A 23,691-nucleotide genomic window follows, 5' to 3' on the forward strand; every position below is an offset into this window, starting at 1 on the left:
GAATTAATTTTCCTCAGATGAAAGCTTTTTAACAAATTCTTTCATAACATGGGGAGGATAAAGCATAACTCATAGGCATGGAAAACAAGAATGCCTGGTTGTTAATGCTGAGTATTTAAAAGGAGTGAGTAGAGAGGACATAAAACTATTCTAGGGTAAAGCAGACTGTACATTACACGGTACAAAGGAAGTATGACTAAGAGTAGTTAAGAAACAGAAAATGTATGGTAAACAATTAATGTTGTAGGCTCTCTGAAAGAGTTTGTGTGGTAATAGGGAAATGCCCTCCTATGGTTCTTGTTAAGCCAGGCTGGACAAAAGGCTAGAAAATAATTCTTCATTGGTAGGGGGTAAAAGTTTGATGCAGTGGATAATTCTTTTACTTTCTTACAAGATGAGAAGGATAGAAATGAATCACAAAAAAGTGGCACTCAGTTATGTTGGATTTTTTTCACCAGGTTTGCCTAGTAGCCATGATAAGTTTCCTAAGGAAATTCCACTTTGAATTATTGAATAAAGCCTGAGACTTCATACTCTAAGTGCAATACATTATTTTGCTATTAATGCCACCCGTTATTTATAACGTATGTGTTGACATTTTATTAATTGCACTGTGCTCAAAGTATGTTGAAATCATACCATTTGCTCTAGCACAGACTTTTCAGAAAAGTTAGACTCAGGAAAGCAGATATATACACTAGCGGGCTTGATTTCAGAATCTGTCTCTGCTAATCTCTGCTAACATAGCAGAGTTGGCAGTATGTGTGCCGTGCTCCTTTATTTCTAGCCTCCACTTTCCTCTGTAGGATCCTAGATACTCAGAGGAGGAACTGGAACACTAATTAGTGAAAGCTGACTGTACACCCGATTCTCTCCTTCATGCTATCTTTATCTGCATACAGTCTTGCCATCCAGTCTGTTATTCTGTTGGCTCAGAGCTATCATCTTGGATATCTTCTCAGTTTTCTTTGGTATCTTCTAAGCCATTTCTCTTCTGCTGAGAAACTGCCTCCCACTAACTACTCATAGTTGTTTGTAAGAGAAGTCTTACTATTTTTACCCTAAGTCACTCAATGTCATCCCATGCCTTCTGGTTCTACAGAGCTTAGAAGCCACCACCAATAAATCCATGCACCAATCCTTAATCTCTCCTCTCTTTCTTCCCATAGCCTTCGGTCTATGCTGGCTGTCCTTAACCAAGTCTGATAAACCTTCATTGTTCAGACCTACTTTCCCTCATCCACTTAGTTGCTGCCATTCAAGTAGAAGTCTTAAAGTTGTACATGCTTCACTCATTTTCATACACCCTTATGCATAGGAGTTACTGAACAGGGCAGAAATAAAGAAAACAACTATAACAGAGCAACTGAGCAACTTCATTATGGATGAGCAGTTCCATGCTTCACTTCTGGAGGACAATCTGAATTGTTTGTTCTGGAGGTCTTTATTTTCCACTGTGTGCATGTGAGTTGTATGCTTCATGGAGCCAGAATACCTTCTGTATTACTACTATACTGTACTCTTTTTTGTATTGATTAACCCTTTCCTATTAAATCAAACAGTATTTTGTTTGCTGCTAGGTATCAAGTAGACTTTACCCATACCTACCCACAGTATAAGCATTTTGCTGAGATCAGAATACAGCTGTTACCTGAGCACTGTTTGCTTGTTGTTGTTCCATCACACACTAATAGTAATCATTCTACTAAGCGCACTCAAAGATAAGCTTGTTTGAAAGGGAAATTTTAGTAACCATACATTATGCAAACCAAGCCATTTTTCCTATAATTGTACATTAACTCTTTTAAGTAAAGTTCCCACTTTTCTGAACATTGGTCAATTTCTTTAAAATGACTTTGTTGAACAAAAGATTGAAATTCCAGTAGCACTGAATTAAAGAGAGGGAGAGAGAGAAAGAAAGGTGCTATGGCACTGGTAAGGCATAACCATATTGCACAGCCACCTCTAACTCAATATTCATCTATAGTTTGGAAAAGCGTGGCAGGACATGGCAGGCAACACACTAGCAATTCATATTTTCACCCTATCGAGTCAGATACTTCTAAAATGAGGAACACTGTAGTAATGACAGGCTAGAAAAAGTTTCTGGCAGCTTGGTTAGCATCACAGAGTTTCAGCAGATGCAGACATCGAATACAGTTCTCGAAGAAAGTATTTGGCTGCCTTAGTTTGAAGCCATCCTTCTGGTTATGCCATTCTCTGCCTCACTCCACCACATGTTGCAGGGGTTTTTGTTTACTGAGGTGGATCCTACAGCTCCTTCAAGTTCACTGAAAGGTTTGGAAACCTTGTTCAGAGCTTTAGTGACCATGTCATTAAAGACTGCATTGTAGCATGCACACACCAGACATACGTGACCTTAATTCAAGCATTTTGTAACTTTATATCTTTGGAGATTTAATACTGTTCTGTTGTTCCCAAATTTAATTCTAACAGGAAGAAATTTTCAACGAAACCTATTAAGCAAATAGGTCCTTATTTTGTCTCCTGAATATGTGTAGTTTATTCAGCAAAAATTCAGTTTAGCAAACATAGGCATATGCATGAATCTCATTAAAGCCTTCGAAATGTGTAAGGATTTTGTGCCCCAGTCCTCTTATTGATGCCACTGGGATTGTTTGTGGAAAGTTAAGCGTGCAGACATGGGTGGGATACTGGTTTACACTATGCCTTATAGCGGGTTGTATTTTTTTCTGGTATATTTGTTTTATTTGTGTGCTCCAAGTCAGAAGGATTCCCCTGAGAGAAGGGAGCACTGACCCGTTTCAAGGATACCACAGAGCACACTTCGCATGGAGATGGTTGCAAAGGGTGTGGATGATCTCAGGCAAGGTATAGTTACATTATAGAATTAGGATCTTGCAGCTTATGCCATGAGACTTTGAGGTGGCAGTGAGTAGGCATCCTCAGAGAGGTGGCGGAAGGAAGTTCCTGGGGAATAGAGCAGGCTGAGCAGTTTATTGCAATTGAGAATGTCATTGTGTTAACTAAAACAAAGCCTGGAACAATGATTTGTCTACAAGGACACAGGGGCAAGGACAGAGCTGTGTATGAGCCTTTTTGATTTCTATGATTTCTGATCAAGTTGTTATGTTTTTTTTTGTTGTTGTTGTTTGTTTTTTTCCTTTTTTAAAGAGTTAACTTTCTACTTTTCTTTCAAGTAAAATACAGAGCTTCTGTTCTCATTGATGGTACTATTGCTTAAAAGCTTTTTGGTCTTTTTAGGGCAGATTTCTCTAAGGAAAAGGTCTGAGTAGATCCATGTCAAAAGCAATACTGACTTGGAGTCAGTCAACAAACTCTTTAAAGAGAAAACTGATACAGAACAATACAAAGAGCTCTCGGATTATCTCAAGTGAACATCGTTTTAAAGAATGAAGTAAAGCAGTTTAGCTTCAAACTAAACATTCTAAGAATAATATACAATATTTTTTATTAGAAACAACTTTCATTCTCTGTTCAAAATTCTGTCCCCAGACCAGCTTTATCTGCAAACTATTCTACGGTAAGAAAAATTAAAAACCAGGTACAAAGACATCAACTTTGGCTTGCAGGTCTTTCATTTGAGTGGTCTGAGGCAGGTTGTTATTCACTGAACAAGCTGCAAAAGAGGATGATTCACTGCTTTTGGTCTGGGTTTCTGAAAGGAAATTGGTGGGGAATTCTCAGTGTTTTGCCATGCTAAGTAGAGACAAGTGACAGTGTTTAGAGACCTTGTTCTACCTATTCCTAACCTATCCCTCAGAGAAGAACATCGACTGAGGAGGAAAGGGTGTGTGGCCAGTGCAGTTTTTTCCACCCTCTGTTCCTCCAAAGTTTCTCTCTTTCCATTTGGGAGAAGTGCAGAAGAGAAATAGTAGAACCCTGGCACTGTCAGATGCAGCAAGAGCTGTGCCACCAGTTGCAGTGGAGAAGGATTTCATCTCTAATGTTCTGAATATACAGTATTGTTTTGGCAGTCATTAAAAATTGTTTGAAATAGATTGAAATAAATCTAGATATCAAACAGTCTTGAAACAAATAAAAATGCCATAAACCCATGAGGCAAAAGGGACATGCTCTAGGGGGGTGTGGGAGAAACTAGCTGTTTATTTCTCCCAGCTATAAATATAATGAAAAAAGGAAGTTCCTTAAATTTACTGTAGCTATAATAAATTCATTTTCCTGCATATGCTTAATCTTGAACGCATTTCTACAGTACTGTCTAGTTCTTGGAATTAATGATGTTCTGTACTTTAGCAATTCCAAGAATTGTTTTGTACTTACTTAATTTCTTCAGAGGAACTTATGTGCCTAAATCCTCTGGCTGTTTGAAAATCTTGATCTCTAAGAGTATTCCAGATGTGAGTCTGCTGTGTTTTCATAAACCATTAAGGAGCTTATGATGAGACTGTTTAGTGCACATACAGGACACATACTAAATGCTACAAACTCTTTTCTGTGGATTGTGATTATGCAAATGTCTTAAGCTAAAAACATTAGGAACTTGCATCATCATTTAAATTAAAGGCCAGTAATACCGGTGGGTATACATGAAACAGTGTAGTCACTCTTACAAATCATTTGGAAAATTGTCTGTAATAATATGGACACTTAGGTTCCTTAGTCACAGAATTAAAAAGAAAAAAGAAAAAAAAAACACATTGTAAATCAATATTCAATTTACACTGTATACACTGTTTCTATTCATTATTAATCATGTCTATATAGCCAGTAAGATTAACCCTACTCACTGTTTAAGAAAAAATAAGCTTTGTTATACAAAGAGTGAACAATAGAATTTAACTGTGGTTTAGAAAAGGTTGTGGGTGGGATAACAGCATTATTTGAAATCGTAGAATAGCAACATTAACTGGAAATTAATTTAAAAATTGCTTAAAAGTCATATGGGTGGGAATGGGGGCAAGGATAGATATTTATGCATAGGTGTTAATACAAGGGTTGTACAGAGACGTAGAAGGAATGGAGTTATTTTTGCCTGACGAGTCTGGCAATTAAATGTGCTGATCAAAGTTGATCACCTTAGGCACTCTTATCATTAGCAGAAGGAAATCTACAGAAGGTGATTCATATAATTTTAAGATGGCCATTGATGATAGCTCAAAGCCTAGGTAATTTAAAGGTGATTCGAGATCCCACCCATATTCACTATTAAAAATAAAGCTATAGTTTGCCAAAGCTGAAAATTAGACATATATGTCTGTATAGGTTGTAATTCATAGGTATTTAGAAGGGCATATTAACTCAGTATACTACAATATGACAATGACAGCAATTCCCTCTAAATAATTTGTAGAGGATAAAAGTACACTGGGAGTGTGTATTTCATGATGTCTTACAAATAGTTCTTCAATTTTGCATGTATTTCAGTGGCCATTGGTTTTGGTAAAGACAAAATAGCTTTCTTAATACCTGATATAATCAAAATCATATAAACTACATGCTTATGAAATAGCTGGAATTTCTATACTTCCCTGTTTTTCAGGGATGAGTGTATACATGAAAATATTATTTTATCATATATATTAATGTAACCTTTTAAGAAAGAGCTGTAGATCTTCTTTCTTGGAAAAATAAAATCAACTGAATAATTTTAAAATGAGAAAACATATAAATTTGCAGAACTTGCACCAATATTATCAGATTTATGTTATTAGCTTGTTTTATCATTTAATTACAGCATACTTCTTTCCTCAAGTCTTATGAGATACCTTATAATTCCATTGAGAATTATCTAATAAGAATTATGTGCTACAAATATAGGACAACAGAATTTTCCTATCAAAGGCTATTCCTTTGTTGCTCCAAAAATGTTTGATGCTAACATTTTTAAAGAAACCCTTTGAAGTTAACTTCAATGGAAACTCGTACCATTCAAACTAGAAGAGATTTAGTTTACTAATTAGCTGCTTCATTTGGATTTAGTATATATCAAAATCAATTCACAATTATAGATTATTTTTTTAATTAAACTTTTTAAAACAGCTGTGTATGTGCTGATGGCAAACTTTTAACCTGCCTTTCTCTTTTATTTAATTTCTTTTCTTTTCAATTCCCACCTTGATTTAACATTCTGCATGTTTAGGCAAACAGTGCACTCACCAGTTGAAAAGCAAGAAGTAGAAGCAAGTCTCATGTAAATCCTTATCCTAGAATGAGTTACACAGTCCACAAATGGCAAATCCCCTATCATTGCCACCAAGGTACATCAAGTACTCTTAACAAGCTCACTATGGTACTAAAAGCTTTGTTCTCCTTTGCTTCAGTTCTTCTTTCCTGTCCTTCACTTGAAGTGATGATCAGATTTTTTACTTTCCACCCCATGTACTCTCACACCAGGTAAATATTTGTGAAATGAAAATATGGGAATAATTTTTGGAAGGATTGGTTTTGGGGAGAAGAGCATCATAAGAGCTGAAGTAACATATTTTCTTTCTTAAACAGCATTTTCCTATCACTGATGTTTTTCTGCATTGAGGGCATGCCCACAAAATTTATCATTTTCATCCAAAGTCACATATTACCTTGGGTGTCTTTACTGCTTTCTCAGTCCCACTTATTTTACTGTAATCTCATCCATTTCTAGCAGCATTCAGCAAAGCAGCTCTTACAAAAGACTGTTGTAAAACTGACATTGTTACAAATAGGGCCTACCTGCAGCTAAGCAGACATGAAGAAGCTTTACCCAGAAAACTAGAAGAAGCAGACACAGTTCCAACAAGTTGTGATGGTGAAAAGAGTCCAAAAAATGGAATTTTACACCCCTAAAAATGGTCTCCCAGCCTTTGAAACAAGACTTACCTGCATTTGATCCATCTGTTGATTTGCCTTTTGAAAGACCTGCTGGGTTTTCTGCAATAAGTATGACCATAGTTATGACACTGTGTGGTGTGTTTATCTCTTTTCATATGGCATCTACATTTTAACTCTTCTTAATCCTATTTGGGAAAAACAGTAAGAAGCATAGAAATGATGTGCAGGTTTGGGAAATATTTTTTTTTTTTTGGGGGGGGGGCAGGTAGTGGAATGATTTTCAAAGAGGACTGAAATTTGGATTAATGATGATTTGGATTATTAGACTTGAGACAATCTTACTGTCTTTTATCTCTTTTCTTTAAATAAATTTCTTAAAATAAACATTATAGAAGACAGCAACATTGAAAATGACCATTACAGGTCACTTCTGTTACAAAACTGAAGAGCTATTGTGCGACTCATTCAATTACCAAACTAATTTTGAGTGGATATTCAACTAAATTTGTAAGGGTGAACTTCAAAATAATCAGAAGGCTGCAGCCTCCCATATCTTATGATGCCTGCCTCATCAGATTCCTATTTGGTCCAGTCCAAATCTAACCTTAATTTCATGACCTAAGATTCAACCTATTTTCATTCTGAAATGCTGTTGTATTTCATCCAGGCCACACTAGTTTGAGTTACCTTTCCATACCTGCACCTCCAGGTCTACCTTAGTGAAGGGAAGACAAATTTCACAGCTTTTGCTCAGTAATGGGTGTAGTGGGTGGACTTGGAGAACGGATTCCTTTTAAGAAAAAGGAAAGAACATAGGCAGTCACTGCCTCTAGCCCTACAAATTAATGGCAGTCGAAATCTCTGATTAGCTCTGCTGTCCCCTGACTAAAGGTGACAGAGCCTATAAGTAGTCAGCAGTTTCCCACACTATTCCAGTTCGGTGAAAATACTCCAATGACTTTTCTGTGAGTTAGATTGTGTTTGAATGCAAGCTGCTTTATTAGAAAGGAGGTTTTGAGTCTGAGTGCAAATTCTTCTTTCCTTCTAATTATTCATCTGATCACTTCTTTAATGGAGCATTTGATTTATTTCAAAGTAATCTCTGCTTTTATATGTAAATCACAAGTTTTTGAGAAGAGTGTGGTAATTAAATTATGCAAGGAAAATGCAAAGAAAAACTGTTCTAATCAAAAGGTGGAAATTCCATCAAAATGTTTTATATTTATTTATATAGCCAAGTAACTCATTTTAGAAAAACATCATTTTCTAAAAATGAGATTTTCTGTAGCATGCTGCTATGGGTATGTTCTCTATTTTTCCCCTCCCATACCTGAGTAACTACTTCTGAATGTTCTAAACCTTTTTGTATGAAGCAGATGCATGTGTGTTTTGAAACACATCCACTGTGTGCTGAATTTAATTCAATTACCAATTTCCTGACATAAAAACTTATCCCACAGTGTGAAGTTTTATTGCTTCATTTGGGCACATAAAAGCCATTATATAAAGGTGATAGAGACCAGAACCTGAAGCATTTTAAGGGAGGTAACTATTGCCTATCCGAACTATATAGTACTTTGTGTTCCTAAGACAAGTACACACAGTAACCCAGAAGATTAAAACTCTATTAGGCAAGGCATTGCAATCAGAAATCAATAATCGATACAAATGAGCAGCACAACCCAGGAAAAGATTTTCAGTAATTCTGGGTAGAATTGCACAAAGCACACATTTGGCAGTTTTCGGTTAGGAAGGGAAGTTTTCAAAGAATTGACGTATTCTGGTACTTCTAATGCTGACCAAGTACTTTTGTAAATTTTAAACAGCTCAACCATCTAAGAGCTATGAAAAAGCACTGAAATTTAGCTCATTAAAGAATTTCAAAACACTCATGCTGTAAGTGCTATAGTAAAATAAAAAGCTGTAATAAGACCTATGAGAAGATAAGTAACTCTACTTGAGTTTGGAACTTTTCCACGAAGGATGGGATTCCCAGTCTTTGTCTGGGAAATGCAAATAGCATAATTCAATAGTAGTAAAAAGAAAACCCACTAAAGAAAAGTTCCTTAAGGATCTGCTTTCTAAGAACCTCATTTTTATGTCGTTTGGAAATTCTGGCAGCAAAATGTCTGAAGGGGGAACTAAATGCTTCCACACACATATTTTTATACTGGAAAAGAAGTTATTCAGAGGGACATATTTATTGCTGTTCTCATATTAGACAGCCTTTGAAACATTTGGGTTTTATTTCTGCTTTTTCACCATCACTTCACCATAGGGCAGGGGCGTTCCAAATTCCTTATGTACTCACTCATAACCCCTGCAATTTGGAGGAAAGTTGAAGCACATGTCATAATCGGTTACTAGTCAAAAACAGAGTTAATGTGTTGCCATAGGAGTGATCAATATTTTATGTACCACTGCTTGTACATGGTACAGCTTTTGAATAATGACAAATAGATTTAGTCTTAGAGATGGAGCTGTCCTGCTACATAGTAAGCAGGACATTATTATTACGCTGTTTTTTGTTTGTTTGTTTGTTTTTTCCTTTTTGTGGTTAACATATTTTCAAAATAAAAATATACAAAAATAGGAAATGTCAGCATTGTTAACATACATAAAATAGTACCTAAAGAGGGCCTTTCCAGTACCTAAAGGGGACCTAAAAGAAAGCAGGAGAGAGACTCTTTGTCATGGAGTGGAGTGATAGGACAAGTAGTAGTGGTTTTAAACTAAAATAGGGTAGTAGATGTAGATTAGATATTAGGAAGATTTTTTTTTCCTACAAGGGTGGTGAGGCACAGGTTGCCCAGAGAAGCTGTGGATGCCCCATCCCTGGAGGTGCTCAAGGCCAGGTTGGATGGGACTTTGGGCAACCTGGTCTGGTGGGAGGTGTCCCTGCCCATGGCAGGGGAGTGGAATTAGATGATCTTTAAAGTGCTTTCCAGTCCAAACTATTCTATGAGTCGTGATATCTAAAGGATTCAGAAACAATATGTAAATATAATGTTGTAATGCAGTTTCTGAAGCAACTTGAGATTTCAGAGAAAATTAGAAAATGTAGATTAAGAATGTGAAAAGCATCCATTATAATGTCACCAACAGAGCACAGCATCAGCAATCAGCTAGAAATTTGGCCTACTCTCTAAGTGTGTTTATACACACACATACATATATACAGATGTGTGTATATACTTTTTAAAACGCATTTATGTATATATATGGTATATTAATCCATAATGTAGTGTGGTGGGAGTGTTAGGTTGGGTCTTTACCTCTTCCTGCATCTGACATTAAGCGCATTTGCCACTGTGCTTTTAAACTAATTCAGATATCTAAGCTGCTGCTAAGAGATCAATGATAATTTGAAAATGTAGAATATTTTTTATTTTGAAAGGAAAAGAAGCTGTAGGCTTTATTTCTGAAAGTACTATGGTGCTAGGAAGCATACGAATCCACACAGGACAGATAGGTGATTAATTATATCTTGTTAAAGTACAGGGTCCTCTTCATCCCTACAGCTTAGGTGAAGAGACTAGAAATAAACCAAAAATTACTTTGGCCTATTTTGTTTCATTTTTTATAAAATAATTCTTTTGACTCACTGTATTTGCTGAATTGAACATTGTTGCAATGGTTAGAAAAAAAAAAGAGTTAAATTTGTATTCATCTTATGTCAGTTCTGTTTTGAATTTCAGAGTATGCAGCTTTAAGAAAATTGCTGCTGAGGTGATGATAGACGTACTAAGAGTTTTAAAATCTGAGAGGAAGGTAACAATCCTTATGCATTATTGTTGTCATGAACAATTTAAGTAGTATTTTTAGGTTTCTTTTATGTTGCAGCTGCAGCTCTCCATTTCTCTAAGTCAGATTGCAGGCACTAAAAGGCTGCTTACTTCCTCTGTATCTTTTGCAAAGAAAATGACATATCTGCGCTAGCTGATTTATAAACTGGTGAGGAGGAGGAGGTTCATTTAGTTTCAAAGAAGCCATTATTTCATGGAAGAGTCACCATTTCTCTTATTGACTGTTCTCTTGGAAGTTTATGGAAGGAGAAAAGTGGCTACTGTTAGTGGTAGCATATCTATACTACTGCTTTACTCTGTTATTACAGGATGGGAATTAACAGAATGCAGCTTGTCTGAAAAAGGCATATGCAACAGTCTTTTGCCCTGTAGCAGAAATAAGGCTTTGGCTATCAAATCTAGGATGTAGGGGAAAAGAGTATATAATTTCTGACAGAAACTTTTCCCTTTAAAGTTTGGTTAATTGTAAAAGTCATGTCTTACAGGTTTTCATTTCTCTTCGATAAGCTTTCCACCACTACTTCCATTCATTTACTTCCTAAGTGTATATTCTCTTTCTTCCTGTTTTACTGACTTTACTTTGTTTCTTTGACTAGAATTCTGTTCTCGTCTTTTTAAGTACATTTTTATTTTCATCAAAATTTGCTGAGCAAAAGAAGACAGGAAGGTCTGGTACAATATAACAGATTCATGAATTGCTTGTATTTCCAAACAATTCAGTCACTTGCTTATATTAAAAATACATTCAGATTATTGGAAGATAGACCTTGACAACTGCTGATTTTTGTATAATTTTAGCTACAAATAATCTGAAAGTGATATGTGTTGCCTTAAAAAATGTATTATGATAGCATGAAAAGCAGGACTGTGCTTGCATATTGGAGCACATATTTGCATCTTCTGGTATGTCATATTGTCCTGTTCTGATATGGTGCCATTATTCAATAATATTCCCATTTGCAGGTTATTTTGAGGCCACAGAAATAGCACACCGTGTAAAAACGCATAGATCCTCAACTTTTACATGCTGATCAGATAAGGTAGAAGGTGGAAAAGAGAAGCATGGTAAAGTGAAATGCGTAGAATATTTTTCATGCCAGGGCAGTTTTCTGTCCACGCTGTTCTTTCTGCCAGACTAGAGTCACTTCTGCAGCAGCCAGATATATAGCATTTATAGAAAGGTTTCTGACTGCATATTCTAAAACTTGCAAGAGTTAAGATCTTATTTGTTCTGTGGGGTTTTGTGCTTCCTTGAATATCTCCACATCTTCTGCATTATCTCCTATGACTGTGAACAAAGGTTCTCCATGATGTACAAGATCATCTTAAAGTTACTAGAGTTTTCAAGGAGATTTTCCATTAGACTATTGTACCTGAAAGGGTCTTTACATCCATCTCTACTATATCACTGCCCTGAAAGGTTCTCTGCCTTCATGAAGAATGCTAAAGCAACCGTTTCCATTGCCTAAACTGGTGAGGAATTGTTCAATTCTCACTTCACTGGGACAGGCAGCTTGTATTTGAAAGGAGAGACTACCTCCCTGCTTTCACCGAAGTTGTGAATGTCTGAGCTGAGATTTTCTTTGCACTGTCTATATGCCATCCCTCTCAGTGTCTTTCAAACTCACCCTTCACCTTGTTTCATCAATGAAGTTGCATTACTTGAATGTCTCCAGCACCTGGAAGTTCCTCTGCAATACAGATGATATCTCAGATTTATAGCGGTTTATAATGCCGTACACTGATATATAACTGCATCAGTATAAGATATTAAAAAGCCTGTTCCCTTAAAATTTGTGGTTAATGCTTAATAATTCCCATAAATGTACAGATTGCAGAGCATGAGAATAATTTGCTAAATTCTCCTTACAAGCGTATCTTTGTCAGGCAGTCATAAAGTAGGTTGAAAGCAAAATGGTTTATAGAAAATTAGTTACACAGCTTGTAAAATGCTCTACAATGTTCTGCAAACAAAAGGGAAAATTTTCTGCAATTTCACAATTTTGTACTTGCTCAGATGGCCATTAACCAACAAGATGAAAATCAAATTTATCCTATTCATGCTATGAATTATCTATGATTAGCAGTGTATAGAATGTGATTTTCTAAAGCTTCTTTCATAGACAAGGTATCTTCAAGCACTTAATTAAAAAAAAAAAAAAAGAAAGAAAAAAAGAAAAAAAAGAAGAAAGAAAAAGATTAAATAAACACCACACGTATAATAAACCTGTACAGGATCAAACCTTTTCTTTTCTTTAGGCCAAGATGGAGTCTTTACTCAGTGACTCTTAGAAATCATGTTGCACAGAATCCTAGAAGTCAAGCTTTCTTTTTGTTAATTCTAGACGTGTTGCAGGACCTGTACCTTATAATAGACTCTGAGGCATGTTATGTCTCCTGCTGCCAATATCAAACCAAAATTGGCTAGCAAGTTGAGTGACCATTTTCCATGTTGCTTTCTTAGTGGTAAGAATTCTGTGCATACATCTTAACTTGTCCCTACTATATAAAACACGTGATCCCTCTATATGTATTTTGGTGTTGTGGGTCAAGCTCTGAGGATAAGGCCAAAAAGTATGAGAATTTACTGATAATGCATTTTATTTTTTTATTTGACTTACTGTTTTCTGTGCTGCCATAACGAACTTGAGTAATGTTCTATTAGCTTTTCTGAACAAGGCTTTTGTATTCTGTGATACTCACGTAACTCCAGCTAGTGGTGCTCTAAGAAAAGCACCAGGTACCATAAGACTTACAGTGCAGTTACAAATTCTAATGCCCCCACAAGTCACGGTGGTGCCGCACATGGAAATGAGCTAGAAGTCATACTGCCTTCATGCCACTACATTGGCACAATCTAGGCTGTAACAGGCCCGTGAGCAAAAAAGATTGGAGTAGCATAAATATAACCTTTTCAATTGCGATAACTATTTTAAAATATAAAAATATAAACTCTCTTGTCCACATGTAAATAACAACTTTCATAAACCAAAAGCTATTCTAGCTACCTGAACGGGTCGTGTTGCAGTAGGCGTGTGTAGACATTAGTACAAATAATCCACAATGCCACTGTAGTGATAGGTGCAAAATTAACCACAATAATCATGTAGCTAATGTACAGTCTTTTGATAGCCATGTCTGCAAGCTTTGCTGGAGTATTTTAGCAGGACCTAGCTTCCTTAGGTAAACGACAAAAGCTAATGAAGACAAAAAGGGAGTAAACAGCTTGCCCAAGCCATCCTATTCAAACATGGAGCAGGAGATGCTGCTGTTTTATGAAATGTTAAAGTATATCTAAAATGCAAAGATATTTTGTATTTTTCCTGTTGATGGATACAAACTTTGAGAGTATTAACTTAGGAAAAAGACTGCATACCCATATAGAGAGTTATCAAAGTCTTTAGTTAAATGATGTTTACACTGCTCATTAATTGATCTGGTACTTTTAAGAGCTGCCCTGCCAGTCTGACAATTATGTCCTCTGAGCTTTTAATGCATTAAATGGCCAAAACAAGCAGAACTTCTTCTGTGTATGAAATTGTCACCGTGTGTTGCTCAGTACTAATAAACTTAAGGACTTTGTAGGTATTTTTTTTTATTCTTCAGGCCAATTTGTCACAGCATTTTTTCCTTAGGTAATCACCAAGAGTTAATTATTGTCAAATGCAGTCTGAATTTCCATAAATCTGAACTAAAACCATTGCCCCCTCTGAAGACACCTCTTTCAAGGTTTCATGTGATAATATTAAGCATTACCGGCTTGGCCAGTTTTGAGCTAGTAACATCAGGGTAAAAGTCAGACCCTAGAAGTTTGCAATGCATACCTGCTCACTTGGTAAGTAAGGTCTGTTATAGACTTGAAATAAAAATATGATGTAAAGGATGGTGGTATAAGGAATGACCTGATACAAGTAGAGCCCCCAAAAGGTGTTTAGCATCAGGAAAACACACTTCCATCTCATTTAGTTATTCTAGTTTGCATCGTGACTGCATTTTGCATGGAGTGCTGCTTTCCTAACCCAGGGCATATATGGCTCTGGCTGTGTAAGGTGGCAGCAGCTGTGGATATCCTCCATGGCAGAGAGCTGACAAAGGCCAATTTATGTCACTCATCCTCCCTCTGCCACGTAGGAAGCTGGAAGGAGTATTAGAGCAGTGTACTATGTTCTGACACTCCTGGAGTGACAAAAGCCTGCTTTAGGCCCATGTGTGGTAAAGCTCTGTCAGACTAAGTGACCCAGGCAGTATTCTCCAGTCAGCAATTCATGTCATTGCTTACTTGAGCTTTTGGGTGAATCTGCAATGTTAAATATAGGGGGGGCTGTTTGTTTGTTTGTTTTCATTTAGAGTGCCCCAGCTGTAATAAACACATTCCTAATGCAAAGAAAAAATAAAAATGTAGAATTTTAGAAGGCTTTCCTGCTCTCTTGAAATTCCAGTCTACTCACAAAGCAAATGTTTAACTCCCTTGTGTGTTTCCAAACACTGAAAGAGTTTGGATTGTTCAAGGTTTGTCCTACACTGGTTTTGGGGACCCTGGAAGGTTTAATGCCCTGTGCCATCCACGTTCATCACATTGTTGTCCTGGACACTGAGAACCGTCATCCTGCGTGAAGCCAGATGCTGGCATTAGAAGTGACTCACAGTAGATGTAAGAAATTCTTCACTGCTGTAGCTGATTGATGGCAGCAACAGGACATTTCACTTGAGACTGCTTCAGCACAGCTAATCGTAGTCCAATTTAATATTAGAGTCAATTTTCCCATCATGCAACTGGCTGACAGCAACATCAGAACATTTCTCTCATCTTATTCCTGCACAGTTTAAGAAACGTACATCCAAGGGCTGAAAAAGGTCAGTAAATTAAACAAGAACAAAACCTGGCATTATGTCCCTTTGAAGTTTGCAAAGAGAATTTTCCATGGCTCTGTGCTCTGAAAAGGGCTGTACTCGAAATGACACACTGCTAATCTGGTGATCCAAAATAATTTTTAAGGCTTGGGTAAGTGCTGTGGGCTAAATTCAGCTTTTTCTTACACTTCATTCCAAATGTCCTACAGAAATTTGTAGAGACAGTGAAGACTCGTGGTCAAACATTACAATAGAGGTGCAGCTGAGCCACTTCAAGGGTACAAATCCGAATTAAATTATGTGATGCAAAAGGAACAAAATAAGACAGATGAAAGTAGGGGGGAAGCTGGGCACAGTAGGTGTGTGGGCTAGACTGATCTCCTAAGGATATTGCAGTCTGTCACAGAGAGGCCAACAGGAAGGAAGCTTATCATGTATAGTGTTCATGACAGGTGAGCAGCTAGATTTTGCAATGCTAAAGAAAAAAATAAGAAAGTAGCCCATTCGATGTTTCAAGGCACAGTAATAAAGATGTCATAAAGGGTCACACAGCTAATCTAAATCCAGTTATTTGTTCCTCCAGGAAGAATATTTTGTGCTTATATATAATGAGCATATATTCACCTTTGATACCAAGAAGTTATAATAGAATATGAAGTCACAGGATGCATATATGGCGCCTGTGAGCAGCCCAGTCCTGGGATTTAAAAGTAATGAGTTTCTGATTTGGGTCTCCTCAGCATAGTGTTTTTGCTGTGCATGTGCTCACATACTTGCGTCTTGCAGGCCCTTTGGGCTTTCTGTCTTTCTGCTAGCAACAGGATGCTTTTGACATTGCATGCCACAGCCATCTCCTAATCTGCTGCCTCATCCAGGTGTTGCTGCCTTTATATAGCCAGTGCCTAGCTTGTATCCTGTCTGGACCTCTTTCATTATTATCTTGGTGCTGAATTGTGATATGCAAACATAATACTGTTAGCTAAATTGTCTACTTTCAGTTTATCTGAGAGGGGAAGGCAGCATTTAGTAATTGACAAGAAGCTTTATTGAATGTTACTGAGCTTATTATACTTCTGTTAGCATATTATTTACATTTTTGCATTTTTTTTTTCCAGAATTAAATATAGCACTGGAAAACCTTTTTACGAGTATCCCAAGATACAGACCGTAATGAGATAATATGCATGTTTATACATGTATACCAAGGTGGTTTATGTATGTTTAGTCTTCTAGTACCATTTTTCTTTCCTGATTTTGTTTTTGTTTTTACAAAGGGAGAGAAAAGCGCATTTTACAGCCTGACTTACTAGTTTTTTTTAGCAAGTCCTTTCACAATTGAGACAGAATACTTTTTGTTACTATGAAGGAAATTTTGACACTTAAAAATACAGTGTAAAATATGCAGAGAGACTAGCTGTCTGTTTAGAACTTGTGTGAAATAGCAATGTAACAGATAAGATGCTACCTGTTTTGAATCATACACTTACAAAAATGCATGCTTGAAAACAGTAGTCATGTCTTTTATTATCGTACGCTGATAGCATGCCTTGTACATTAAAAATAAAAGCAAGACCTCATTTAGCCACTCAAGTTTTAGTGACTTCACTGCACTTTAGGCATTGTTATGAGCCAAGGCTTGTTATGTACATTTCTGCCTGTCAGTCTCCTAAGTCTCCCTTTCTTGGTGGGAATATATAAGCATTTTTTTGTGCCACTAGGGTCAAAAGAAAGCCAGTTGGAATTAGCGTTGGACTGTCCTCTGTCTCCAATGTTAACAGTGAATCACAGATTAAATCCAGATGTTAAGAGGCAAGAGGCACTCCTGTTAGCTGAATACATACATCTGTGCAAATCCTCCACTCCACTGCAATTTAAGTGGAATTCAAAGAGAATGAATTCTCCTTTTAGCAGGTCTTTGCTAAAATCCTGAACAACTGCTGGTCCTTGCAGCCTTCCATATGTAGTGTACTCTGTTCTAGTTTGATCACCAAAAAAAAAAAAAACAGTAAGTAAAACACAGCAGGACTCTAGTTCAGTCAAGACCCTAACGAGACCCTAAGCTCCTGGCAGGGTTAAACATAAAATGTAAATATATATTTGTCAACATAGCCTCAGCTCACTGAAGACCGAGTTAGTATTTTACAAATATGTGTACAAGTCTTCTAACAGTTAATATTATCCTTACAAATGTAAATACATATGTTACTTACTTCTACTATAACGTTTTCACATTCACAGCCCCCATTTTTTTCAGGGGCATTTTAACCTCCCTGATATTTGCAGGAGGTGCAACACAGCAGGGAGCAAACAATCCAGGAGATTTCTGGAGTGCTGTGATGGTAGCTTCCTAACACAGGCTGAGGAGATGATGATGGCAGGTGTTCTGGCTGGACCTCTTAGAAACAAAGAGGAACTGGTTGGGTTGTGAGAGTTGGGGCAGCCTTGGCTGCAGTGACCATGAAATGTTGGAGTTCAGGGTTCTGCAAGGAGGGGATAAAGCTAAAAGCAGGGCCATGACCCTGGAGTTCAGGAGAAACTTTTTCTGGTTGGGTATCTGATTGGGAGAACTCTGTCAGATACAGTTCTGCAGAGAAGAGAGTCTAGAACAGCTGGCAGATTTTCAAGGATCTTCTACAGGCTTCAAAATGTTTCATCCCCAAGTGCGGGAAATCAAGCAAATGTGGCAGGAGTCTCACGTGGATGAAAAAGTAGCAGCTGTCAAAACTCATACATAAAAAGGAAGCACACATGAGGTGGAAGCTGGACCAGGTAGCCCATGAGGAATACAGAGCTACTGTCTGAGCAGAGATGGGGTACTGCTACTATTGGGCGGAGATGGGATTAGGAAAGTCAAAGCCCACATGGAGTTGAATCTGCAACATGAAGGGCCTCCATGGGTATAACAGCAGCTAAAGGAAGACTAGGGAAAATGTGGGCCTGCTGCCGAATGGGTTAGGGAAGCTGGTGACGTGGAAACAGCTGAGATACTTTGTGCCTTCTTCACCTCAGTCTTGATGGGTAAGACTGACCTTCAGGAATCCCAGGTCCTGAAACTCATGAGAAAGTCTGGAACCATTAGTGGAAGAGGATCAGGTTAAGGAACATTTAAACAAAGTGAACATGCAGAAGTCCATGCAATCTGATGGGATACACCCATGATTGCTGAGGGATCTGGACAATGTTCTTGCAAGGCCATGCTTTGTTCATCAACATCCTCTTTAATGACCTGCAACTCTGCAGCAGCAGAGTTTCAGCAACTCTGCAAATAATAGAAAACTGGGAGGAGTGGCTGATCAGCAGATGATTGTACTGCCATTTAAAGGGTCCTTGTTAGGCTGGAGAACTGACCCAACAGGAACCTCAAGATATTCAACAAGGGGAAGTGCAAAGTCCTGTGCTGAAGAAGGAATAAACCAGTATAGGCTTAAGACCAATCAGCTGGAGAGTAGCTTAGCAGAAAAGTCCTTGCAAGTTTGGAGGGACAAGTTGAACAAGTCAGCGATGTGCCACAAAGAAGGCGAACAGCTCTCTGGGCAACATTAGGAAAAGTGTTGCCAGCAGATTGAAGGAGGTGATCCTTCCCTTCTACTCAGCACTGGTGAGGCCACACTTGGAGTGCTGGGTCCAGTTCTGGGCTCCCCAGTACAAGAGAGATGTGGACATACTGGAGAGAGTCCAGCAAAGGGCCACAAAAATGATTAAGGGACTGTAGCACCTCTCCTATGAGGAAAGGCTGAGAGAGCTGGGACTTTTAGCTTAGAAAAGAGAATGTGGAATCTCTTGAATGTCTGTACATACCTGAAGGGAGAGTGAGAAGAAGATAGAGCCAGGCTTCTTCAGTGGTGTCCAGTGACAGGACAAGAGGCAACAGGCACAGACTGAAGCACAGCAAGTTCCAGCTGAATATGAGGGGGCACTTTACTGTTGGGGTGACAGAGCACTGGAACAGGTTGCCCAGAGAAGTTGTGGAGTCTCCTTCTCTGGAGATATTCAAAACCCTCCTGGATGCCATCCTGTGCAATGTGCTGAAGTGATCGTGCTTGGCAGGGGGGTTGGACTAGATGATCTTCAGAGGTCCCTTCCCACCTTGACCATTCTGTGATTCTGTGATTCTAAAAAACTGTAGATATTAGTGACCATTCATTCACAGATGGTTTAATGTATAGTAACACCATATTCTTCTAGAACGGGTAACAAAAAGCATTTAGTGCACAGATATGTGAAGCTCTGCTAGGAGGCTGTTAGCATTTCACATGGCTGCCCATTCAACAGTCCCAGGTGGAGTTTATCTCACCTACATTTAAACATGCTTATGTAGAGGTTTACATACAAACTTGTCAAGGCAGAGAAGGGACCTTGAAGATACTTCAAGTTTATTGGGCCAGATGTGGAGATCTACTATAGAATAATATATACTTTTAGGTAAGAGTTTCACATTTGTTGAATCATAGAATCATTAAGGTTGGAAAAAACCTCCAAGATCATGTGGTCCAACCATCACCCTACCACCAATATCACCCACTAAACCATGTTCCTAAGCACCACGTCCAACCTTTCCTTAAACACCCCCAGAGATGGTGACTCCACCACTTCCCTGGGCAACCCATCCCAATGCCTGACTGCTCTTTCCGAGAAGAAATTTCTTCTCATTTCCAACCTAAACCTCCCCTGGCGAAACTTGAGGCCATTCCCTCTAGTCCTATCACTAGTTATCTGTGAGAAGAGGCTGACCTCCAGCTCCCCACACCTTCCTTTCAGGTAGTTGTAGAGAGCAATAAGGTCTTCCCTGACCTTTCTCTTCTCCAGACTAAACAACCCCAGTTCCCTCAGCCGCTCCTCACAGGACTTGTGTTCCAGGCCCTTCACCAGCTCCGTAGCCCTTCTCTGGACACACTCCAGAGCCTCGATGTCCTTCTTGTACTGAGGGACCCAAAACTGAACACAGTACTCGAGGTGCGGCCTCACCAGAGCTGAGTACAGGGGGACGATCACTTCTTTGGTCCTGCTGGCTACACTATTCCTGACACAAGCCAGGATGCTGTTGGCCTTCTTCGCCACGTGGGCACACTGCTGGTTCATATTCAGGTGAGCATCAATCAGCACCCCCAGGTCCTTTTCCTCTGCACAGCTTTCCAGCCACTCTCCCCCAAGTCTGTACCATTGCATGGGGTTGTTGTGACCAAAGTGCAGGACCTGTCACTTAGCCACGTTGAATATCATCCCATTGGCCTCTGCCCGTCAATCCAACTTGCCCAGGTCCCTCTGCAGGGCTTTCCTACCCTCCAGCAGATAGACACTTCCCCCCAACTTGGTGTCATCTGCAAACTTACGGTGGGTTCACTCAGTTCCCTCGTCCAAATCATCAGCAAAGATATTAAATAGGATGGGCCCCAACACCGACCCCTGGGGAACACCACTCATGACTGGTCGCCAGCTGGATTTATCTCCATCCACCACCACTCTCTGGGCCCAGCCATGCAGCCAGTTTTTAACCCAGCAAAGAGTGTACCTGCCCAAGCCATGGGCTGCCAGCTTCTCCAGGAGAACACTGTGGGAAAATCCCATATCACTTGTCTTTCTTGGAGCAAAGGCAATGATGAAGATAGAATTTATGTTACTTGATCCTGAACAAGTCAGTAAGATCTGCATGAAGAAATCAAAATGGAGTATTAACCAAGGGGAACTGAGTAGTTAGAAATATGATTTAGGCTTTAAACTTACTAAAGTAATGTAAATCACGTTACATCATAAACCTCCAGTAAGAAGCCAATTGGCAAATAACAAACTGAAAAGTAAAAAAAATATATATATAATCTTGCATATATAAACCAGCTGAAGCAATATATTGGAATATTTTTAAAGATTAATAATAATTTAGAATTTTGTAAAAAAGCTTTATAAAACATATTATTATAGCTGATTGTATTTTGACAGTGTAATAAAGCTTTATAATACATGTGGTTGACTCATTTTGATGATAAAATTTTCTTTTTCTTTTGCAGAAAATGATGAGGTCATCAGTGTTTCATATGTTCATACTAAGCATGGTGGCTGTAGATGTGATTGTTGCTGCTAGTAACTACTACAAAGGAGAAAATTTCAAGAGACAGTATGATGAATTTTACCTAGCTGAGGTGAGTATGCTGAAACGACTATCTAGATGTGTTTCAAGATAAGCTAAAGTAGAAAATGTGAATGTCAAGCACATTTAAGTGCGTAATTTTTTTATTCCCTTAAGCATTCCAAGAATTCTTTGCTAACTTGTTCAAGTTCCTCTGTCTGACAATGTCTGACAGCCCTATTTTACAACCTTTTGAAAGGTAATTTCCTCAAACAAAATGTCAGTGGTAATGAGCTGAGGCTTAAGTATAACATTTGCAGGCAATGCATGGCTGCTGAGTTGCTATCTTTTTCTAGCAGAACTGTAACATTCATAAGAATTTAACTTTAAAAAATGGCAAAACTCTGTCTTTAAATATTGTATTTCTTTCTAAATCATCTTTATTTGACATATATGGGTCTTCAAGATGGTCCTTGAGCATAGCCAGAATAGTGTTGCGAGTAGCCTGGCTTCAGTAACCTCAAGAGCACACTGCAAAGAAACATTTATTCAGTCTTAAATTTAGCGAAGGAGAAGGATGTGCTCCTGAACCAGTGAAGCAGAGGAAAACAGTTTCTTTTTTTGTGGCATTCTGGCTGAGAGCCTGCTTGACTGTTTAGTTTGTCAAAGATATTGCTATATAGCACATGCTAAAGTGCCTAGAACATTGCTTACATGACTTTTTAGTTTTTTAGTTTAGTTCAGTTATCAAAAAAATAAATAAAAGCTTTGAAGTCTTTGGTAGTAATGTATAGGTATAGCTTCAAATGGATATTTTTTCTGAATCAAGAGTGAAATCAGTACTGTAGGATTCCTTATTAACAATACTTAATTCCAGGAGCACTATGAATTGTCACTTTACCTGAGGATAAAGCCACCACTGCTGAAATTCACTGAGATTGGTTCTCTGAAGATGCTAATCACAGTTGCCTGGACTGTACACGTCTAGCTGTGTGGTTACTGCAGTTCCCCTGACTTCAATAATTACACAGTCCTTCTTTGGAGCCGAAGGGTCCAGTTGAAAAGAAGCCCTGAGAGTAATTTATGGCCTCACTTCCTGAAGGCTGACATTCTTAGACTAGGGCACTTGACAGCATGTTTTGACTTGTGATTCCGCTGCCTCTGGTATTGCCTTCAAGGCTGACAATGACAGTGGCAGAAGAATTACAAGTCAGGAAGTTTGATGGCTTGTACTCTTGGGGTTTTAAATGTCTGAATAGACTTGTGAGTCACACTGAAGTGCTCAACTTTAAAAACTTAAACCTTGTAGTGCTTAACATTATGGTGGTTAATGCATTTCATTGTTTTAAGGGAAGTTGAGTTGGTACTCATTTTTAAATTTCTGTTAGTTTTAGAATTTGTATGTGATCTCTTAAAGTTCTACAAAGCAGAGACTTCACCAATTCTGAGAAAAAAACATGAAAACAAAGAAAAATTAAAGGTAGCACCAGAGTCCAAAACTTCAAAAGAGTGCAGGTTGCATCAGTGCTGCACTATTCCCTGTTCTATTTCAGGCAACTGAGGATGGCTGTATTTTGTATGAACATTGAGTAAATGTTGGCCTTGACCTAGGAAAAATACCTAAAACAGAAGCTGCATATGCCAGTATACCTGTCTTTGTTACTGGGGTTTGTGTGAAAAGCAAAGATTAATGCATGTGAAATTAACCACTCTGGTTTTGCGTTCTCCTCCTTTCTTTCAAGTGGTAACAGAAGTGGATGACTAAATAGCACCCTAAAATGTCAAACTGAATAGTAATTAGGAGGGATGGATATCTAAGACTACTATGAATGTTTGTTAGTCATCATTGCTGGTTGGCAAATTGTGTGATTGTTTCCACACTGAAACCTGGGATCACAGCCTTGAAGTATAACACTCGCAACCTTATCCCTTCTCTTAGAAGAGAAACGTACTTTTCGGCATTGCATTAAACCTCCTCGTCTTTCTGGGCATTTGAGTTCCAGCAAAATTATACACTAGATTGAAATTTCTTTAAAATGGCTGTTAAAGTCAGGGTGTTTGAACTCCTTAGCCAAGTCCATTCACAGCCAAAGACAGCCCATTTGCCAATATGCACTTTAAAATGTTCAGAAAATATTTAATGTTTATTATAGTATATTCTGATAGCACTTAATAGATTTAATGGATTTTCCTATTATC

At 38.2% G+C, this 23,691-nt stretch overlaps 1 protein-coding gene across 3 annotated transcripts in view; it reads left to right on the forward strand.

Moving 5' to 3' along the window:
- The window catches only part of NALCN (sodium leak channel, non-selective), a 234,875-nt gene that overhangs the window by 103,698 nt on the left and 107,486 nt on the right, over positions 1-23,691 (forward strand). For all 3 annotated transcript variants that reach the window (XM_040537921.1, XM_040537936.1, XM_040537929.1), the window contains exon 11: positions 21,434-21,565. In XM_040537921.1, the coding sequence (XP_040393855.1) occupies positions 21,434-21,565 (132 nt within the window). The remainder of the gene's footprint in view (positions 1-21,433; positions 21,566-23,691) is intronic.

This window comes from Cygnus olor, chromosome 1 (genome assembly GCF_009769625.2).
Source record: "Cygnus olor isolate bCygOlo1 chromosome 1, bCygOlo1.pri.v2, whole genome shotgun sequence".
Classification (NCBI taxonomy): domain Eukaryota; kingdom Metazoa; phylum Chordata; class Aves; order Anseriformes; family Anatidae; genus Cygnus; species Cygnus olor.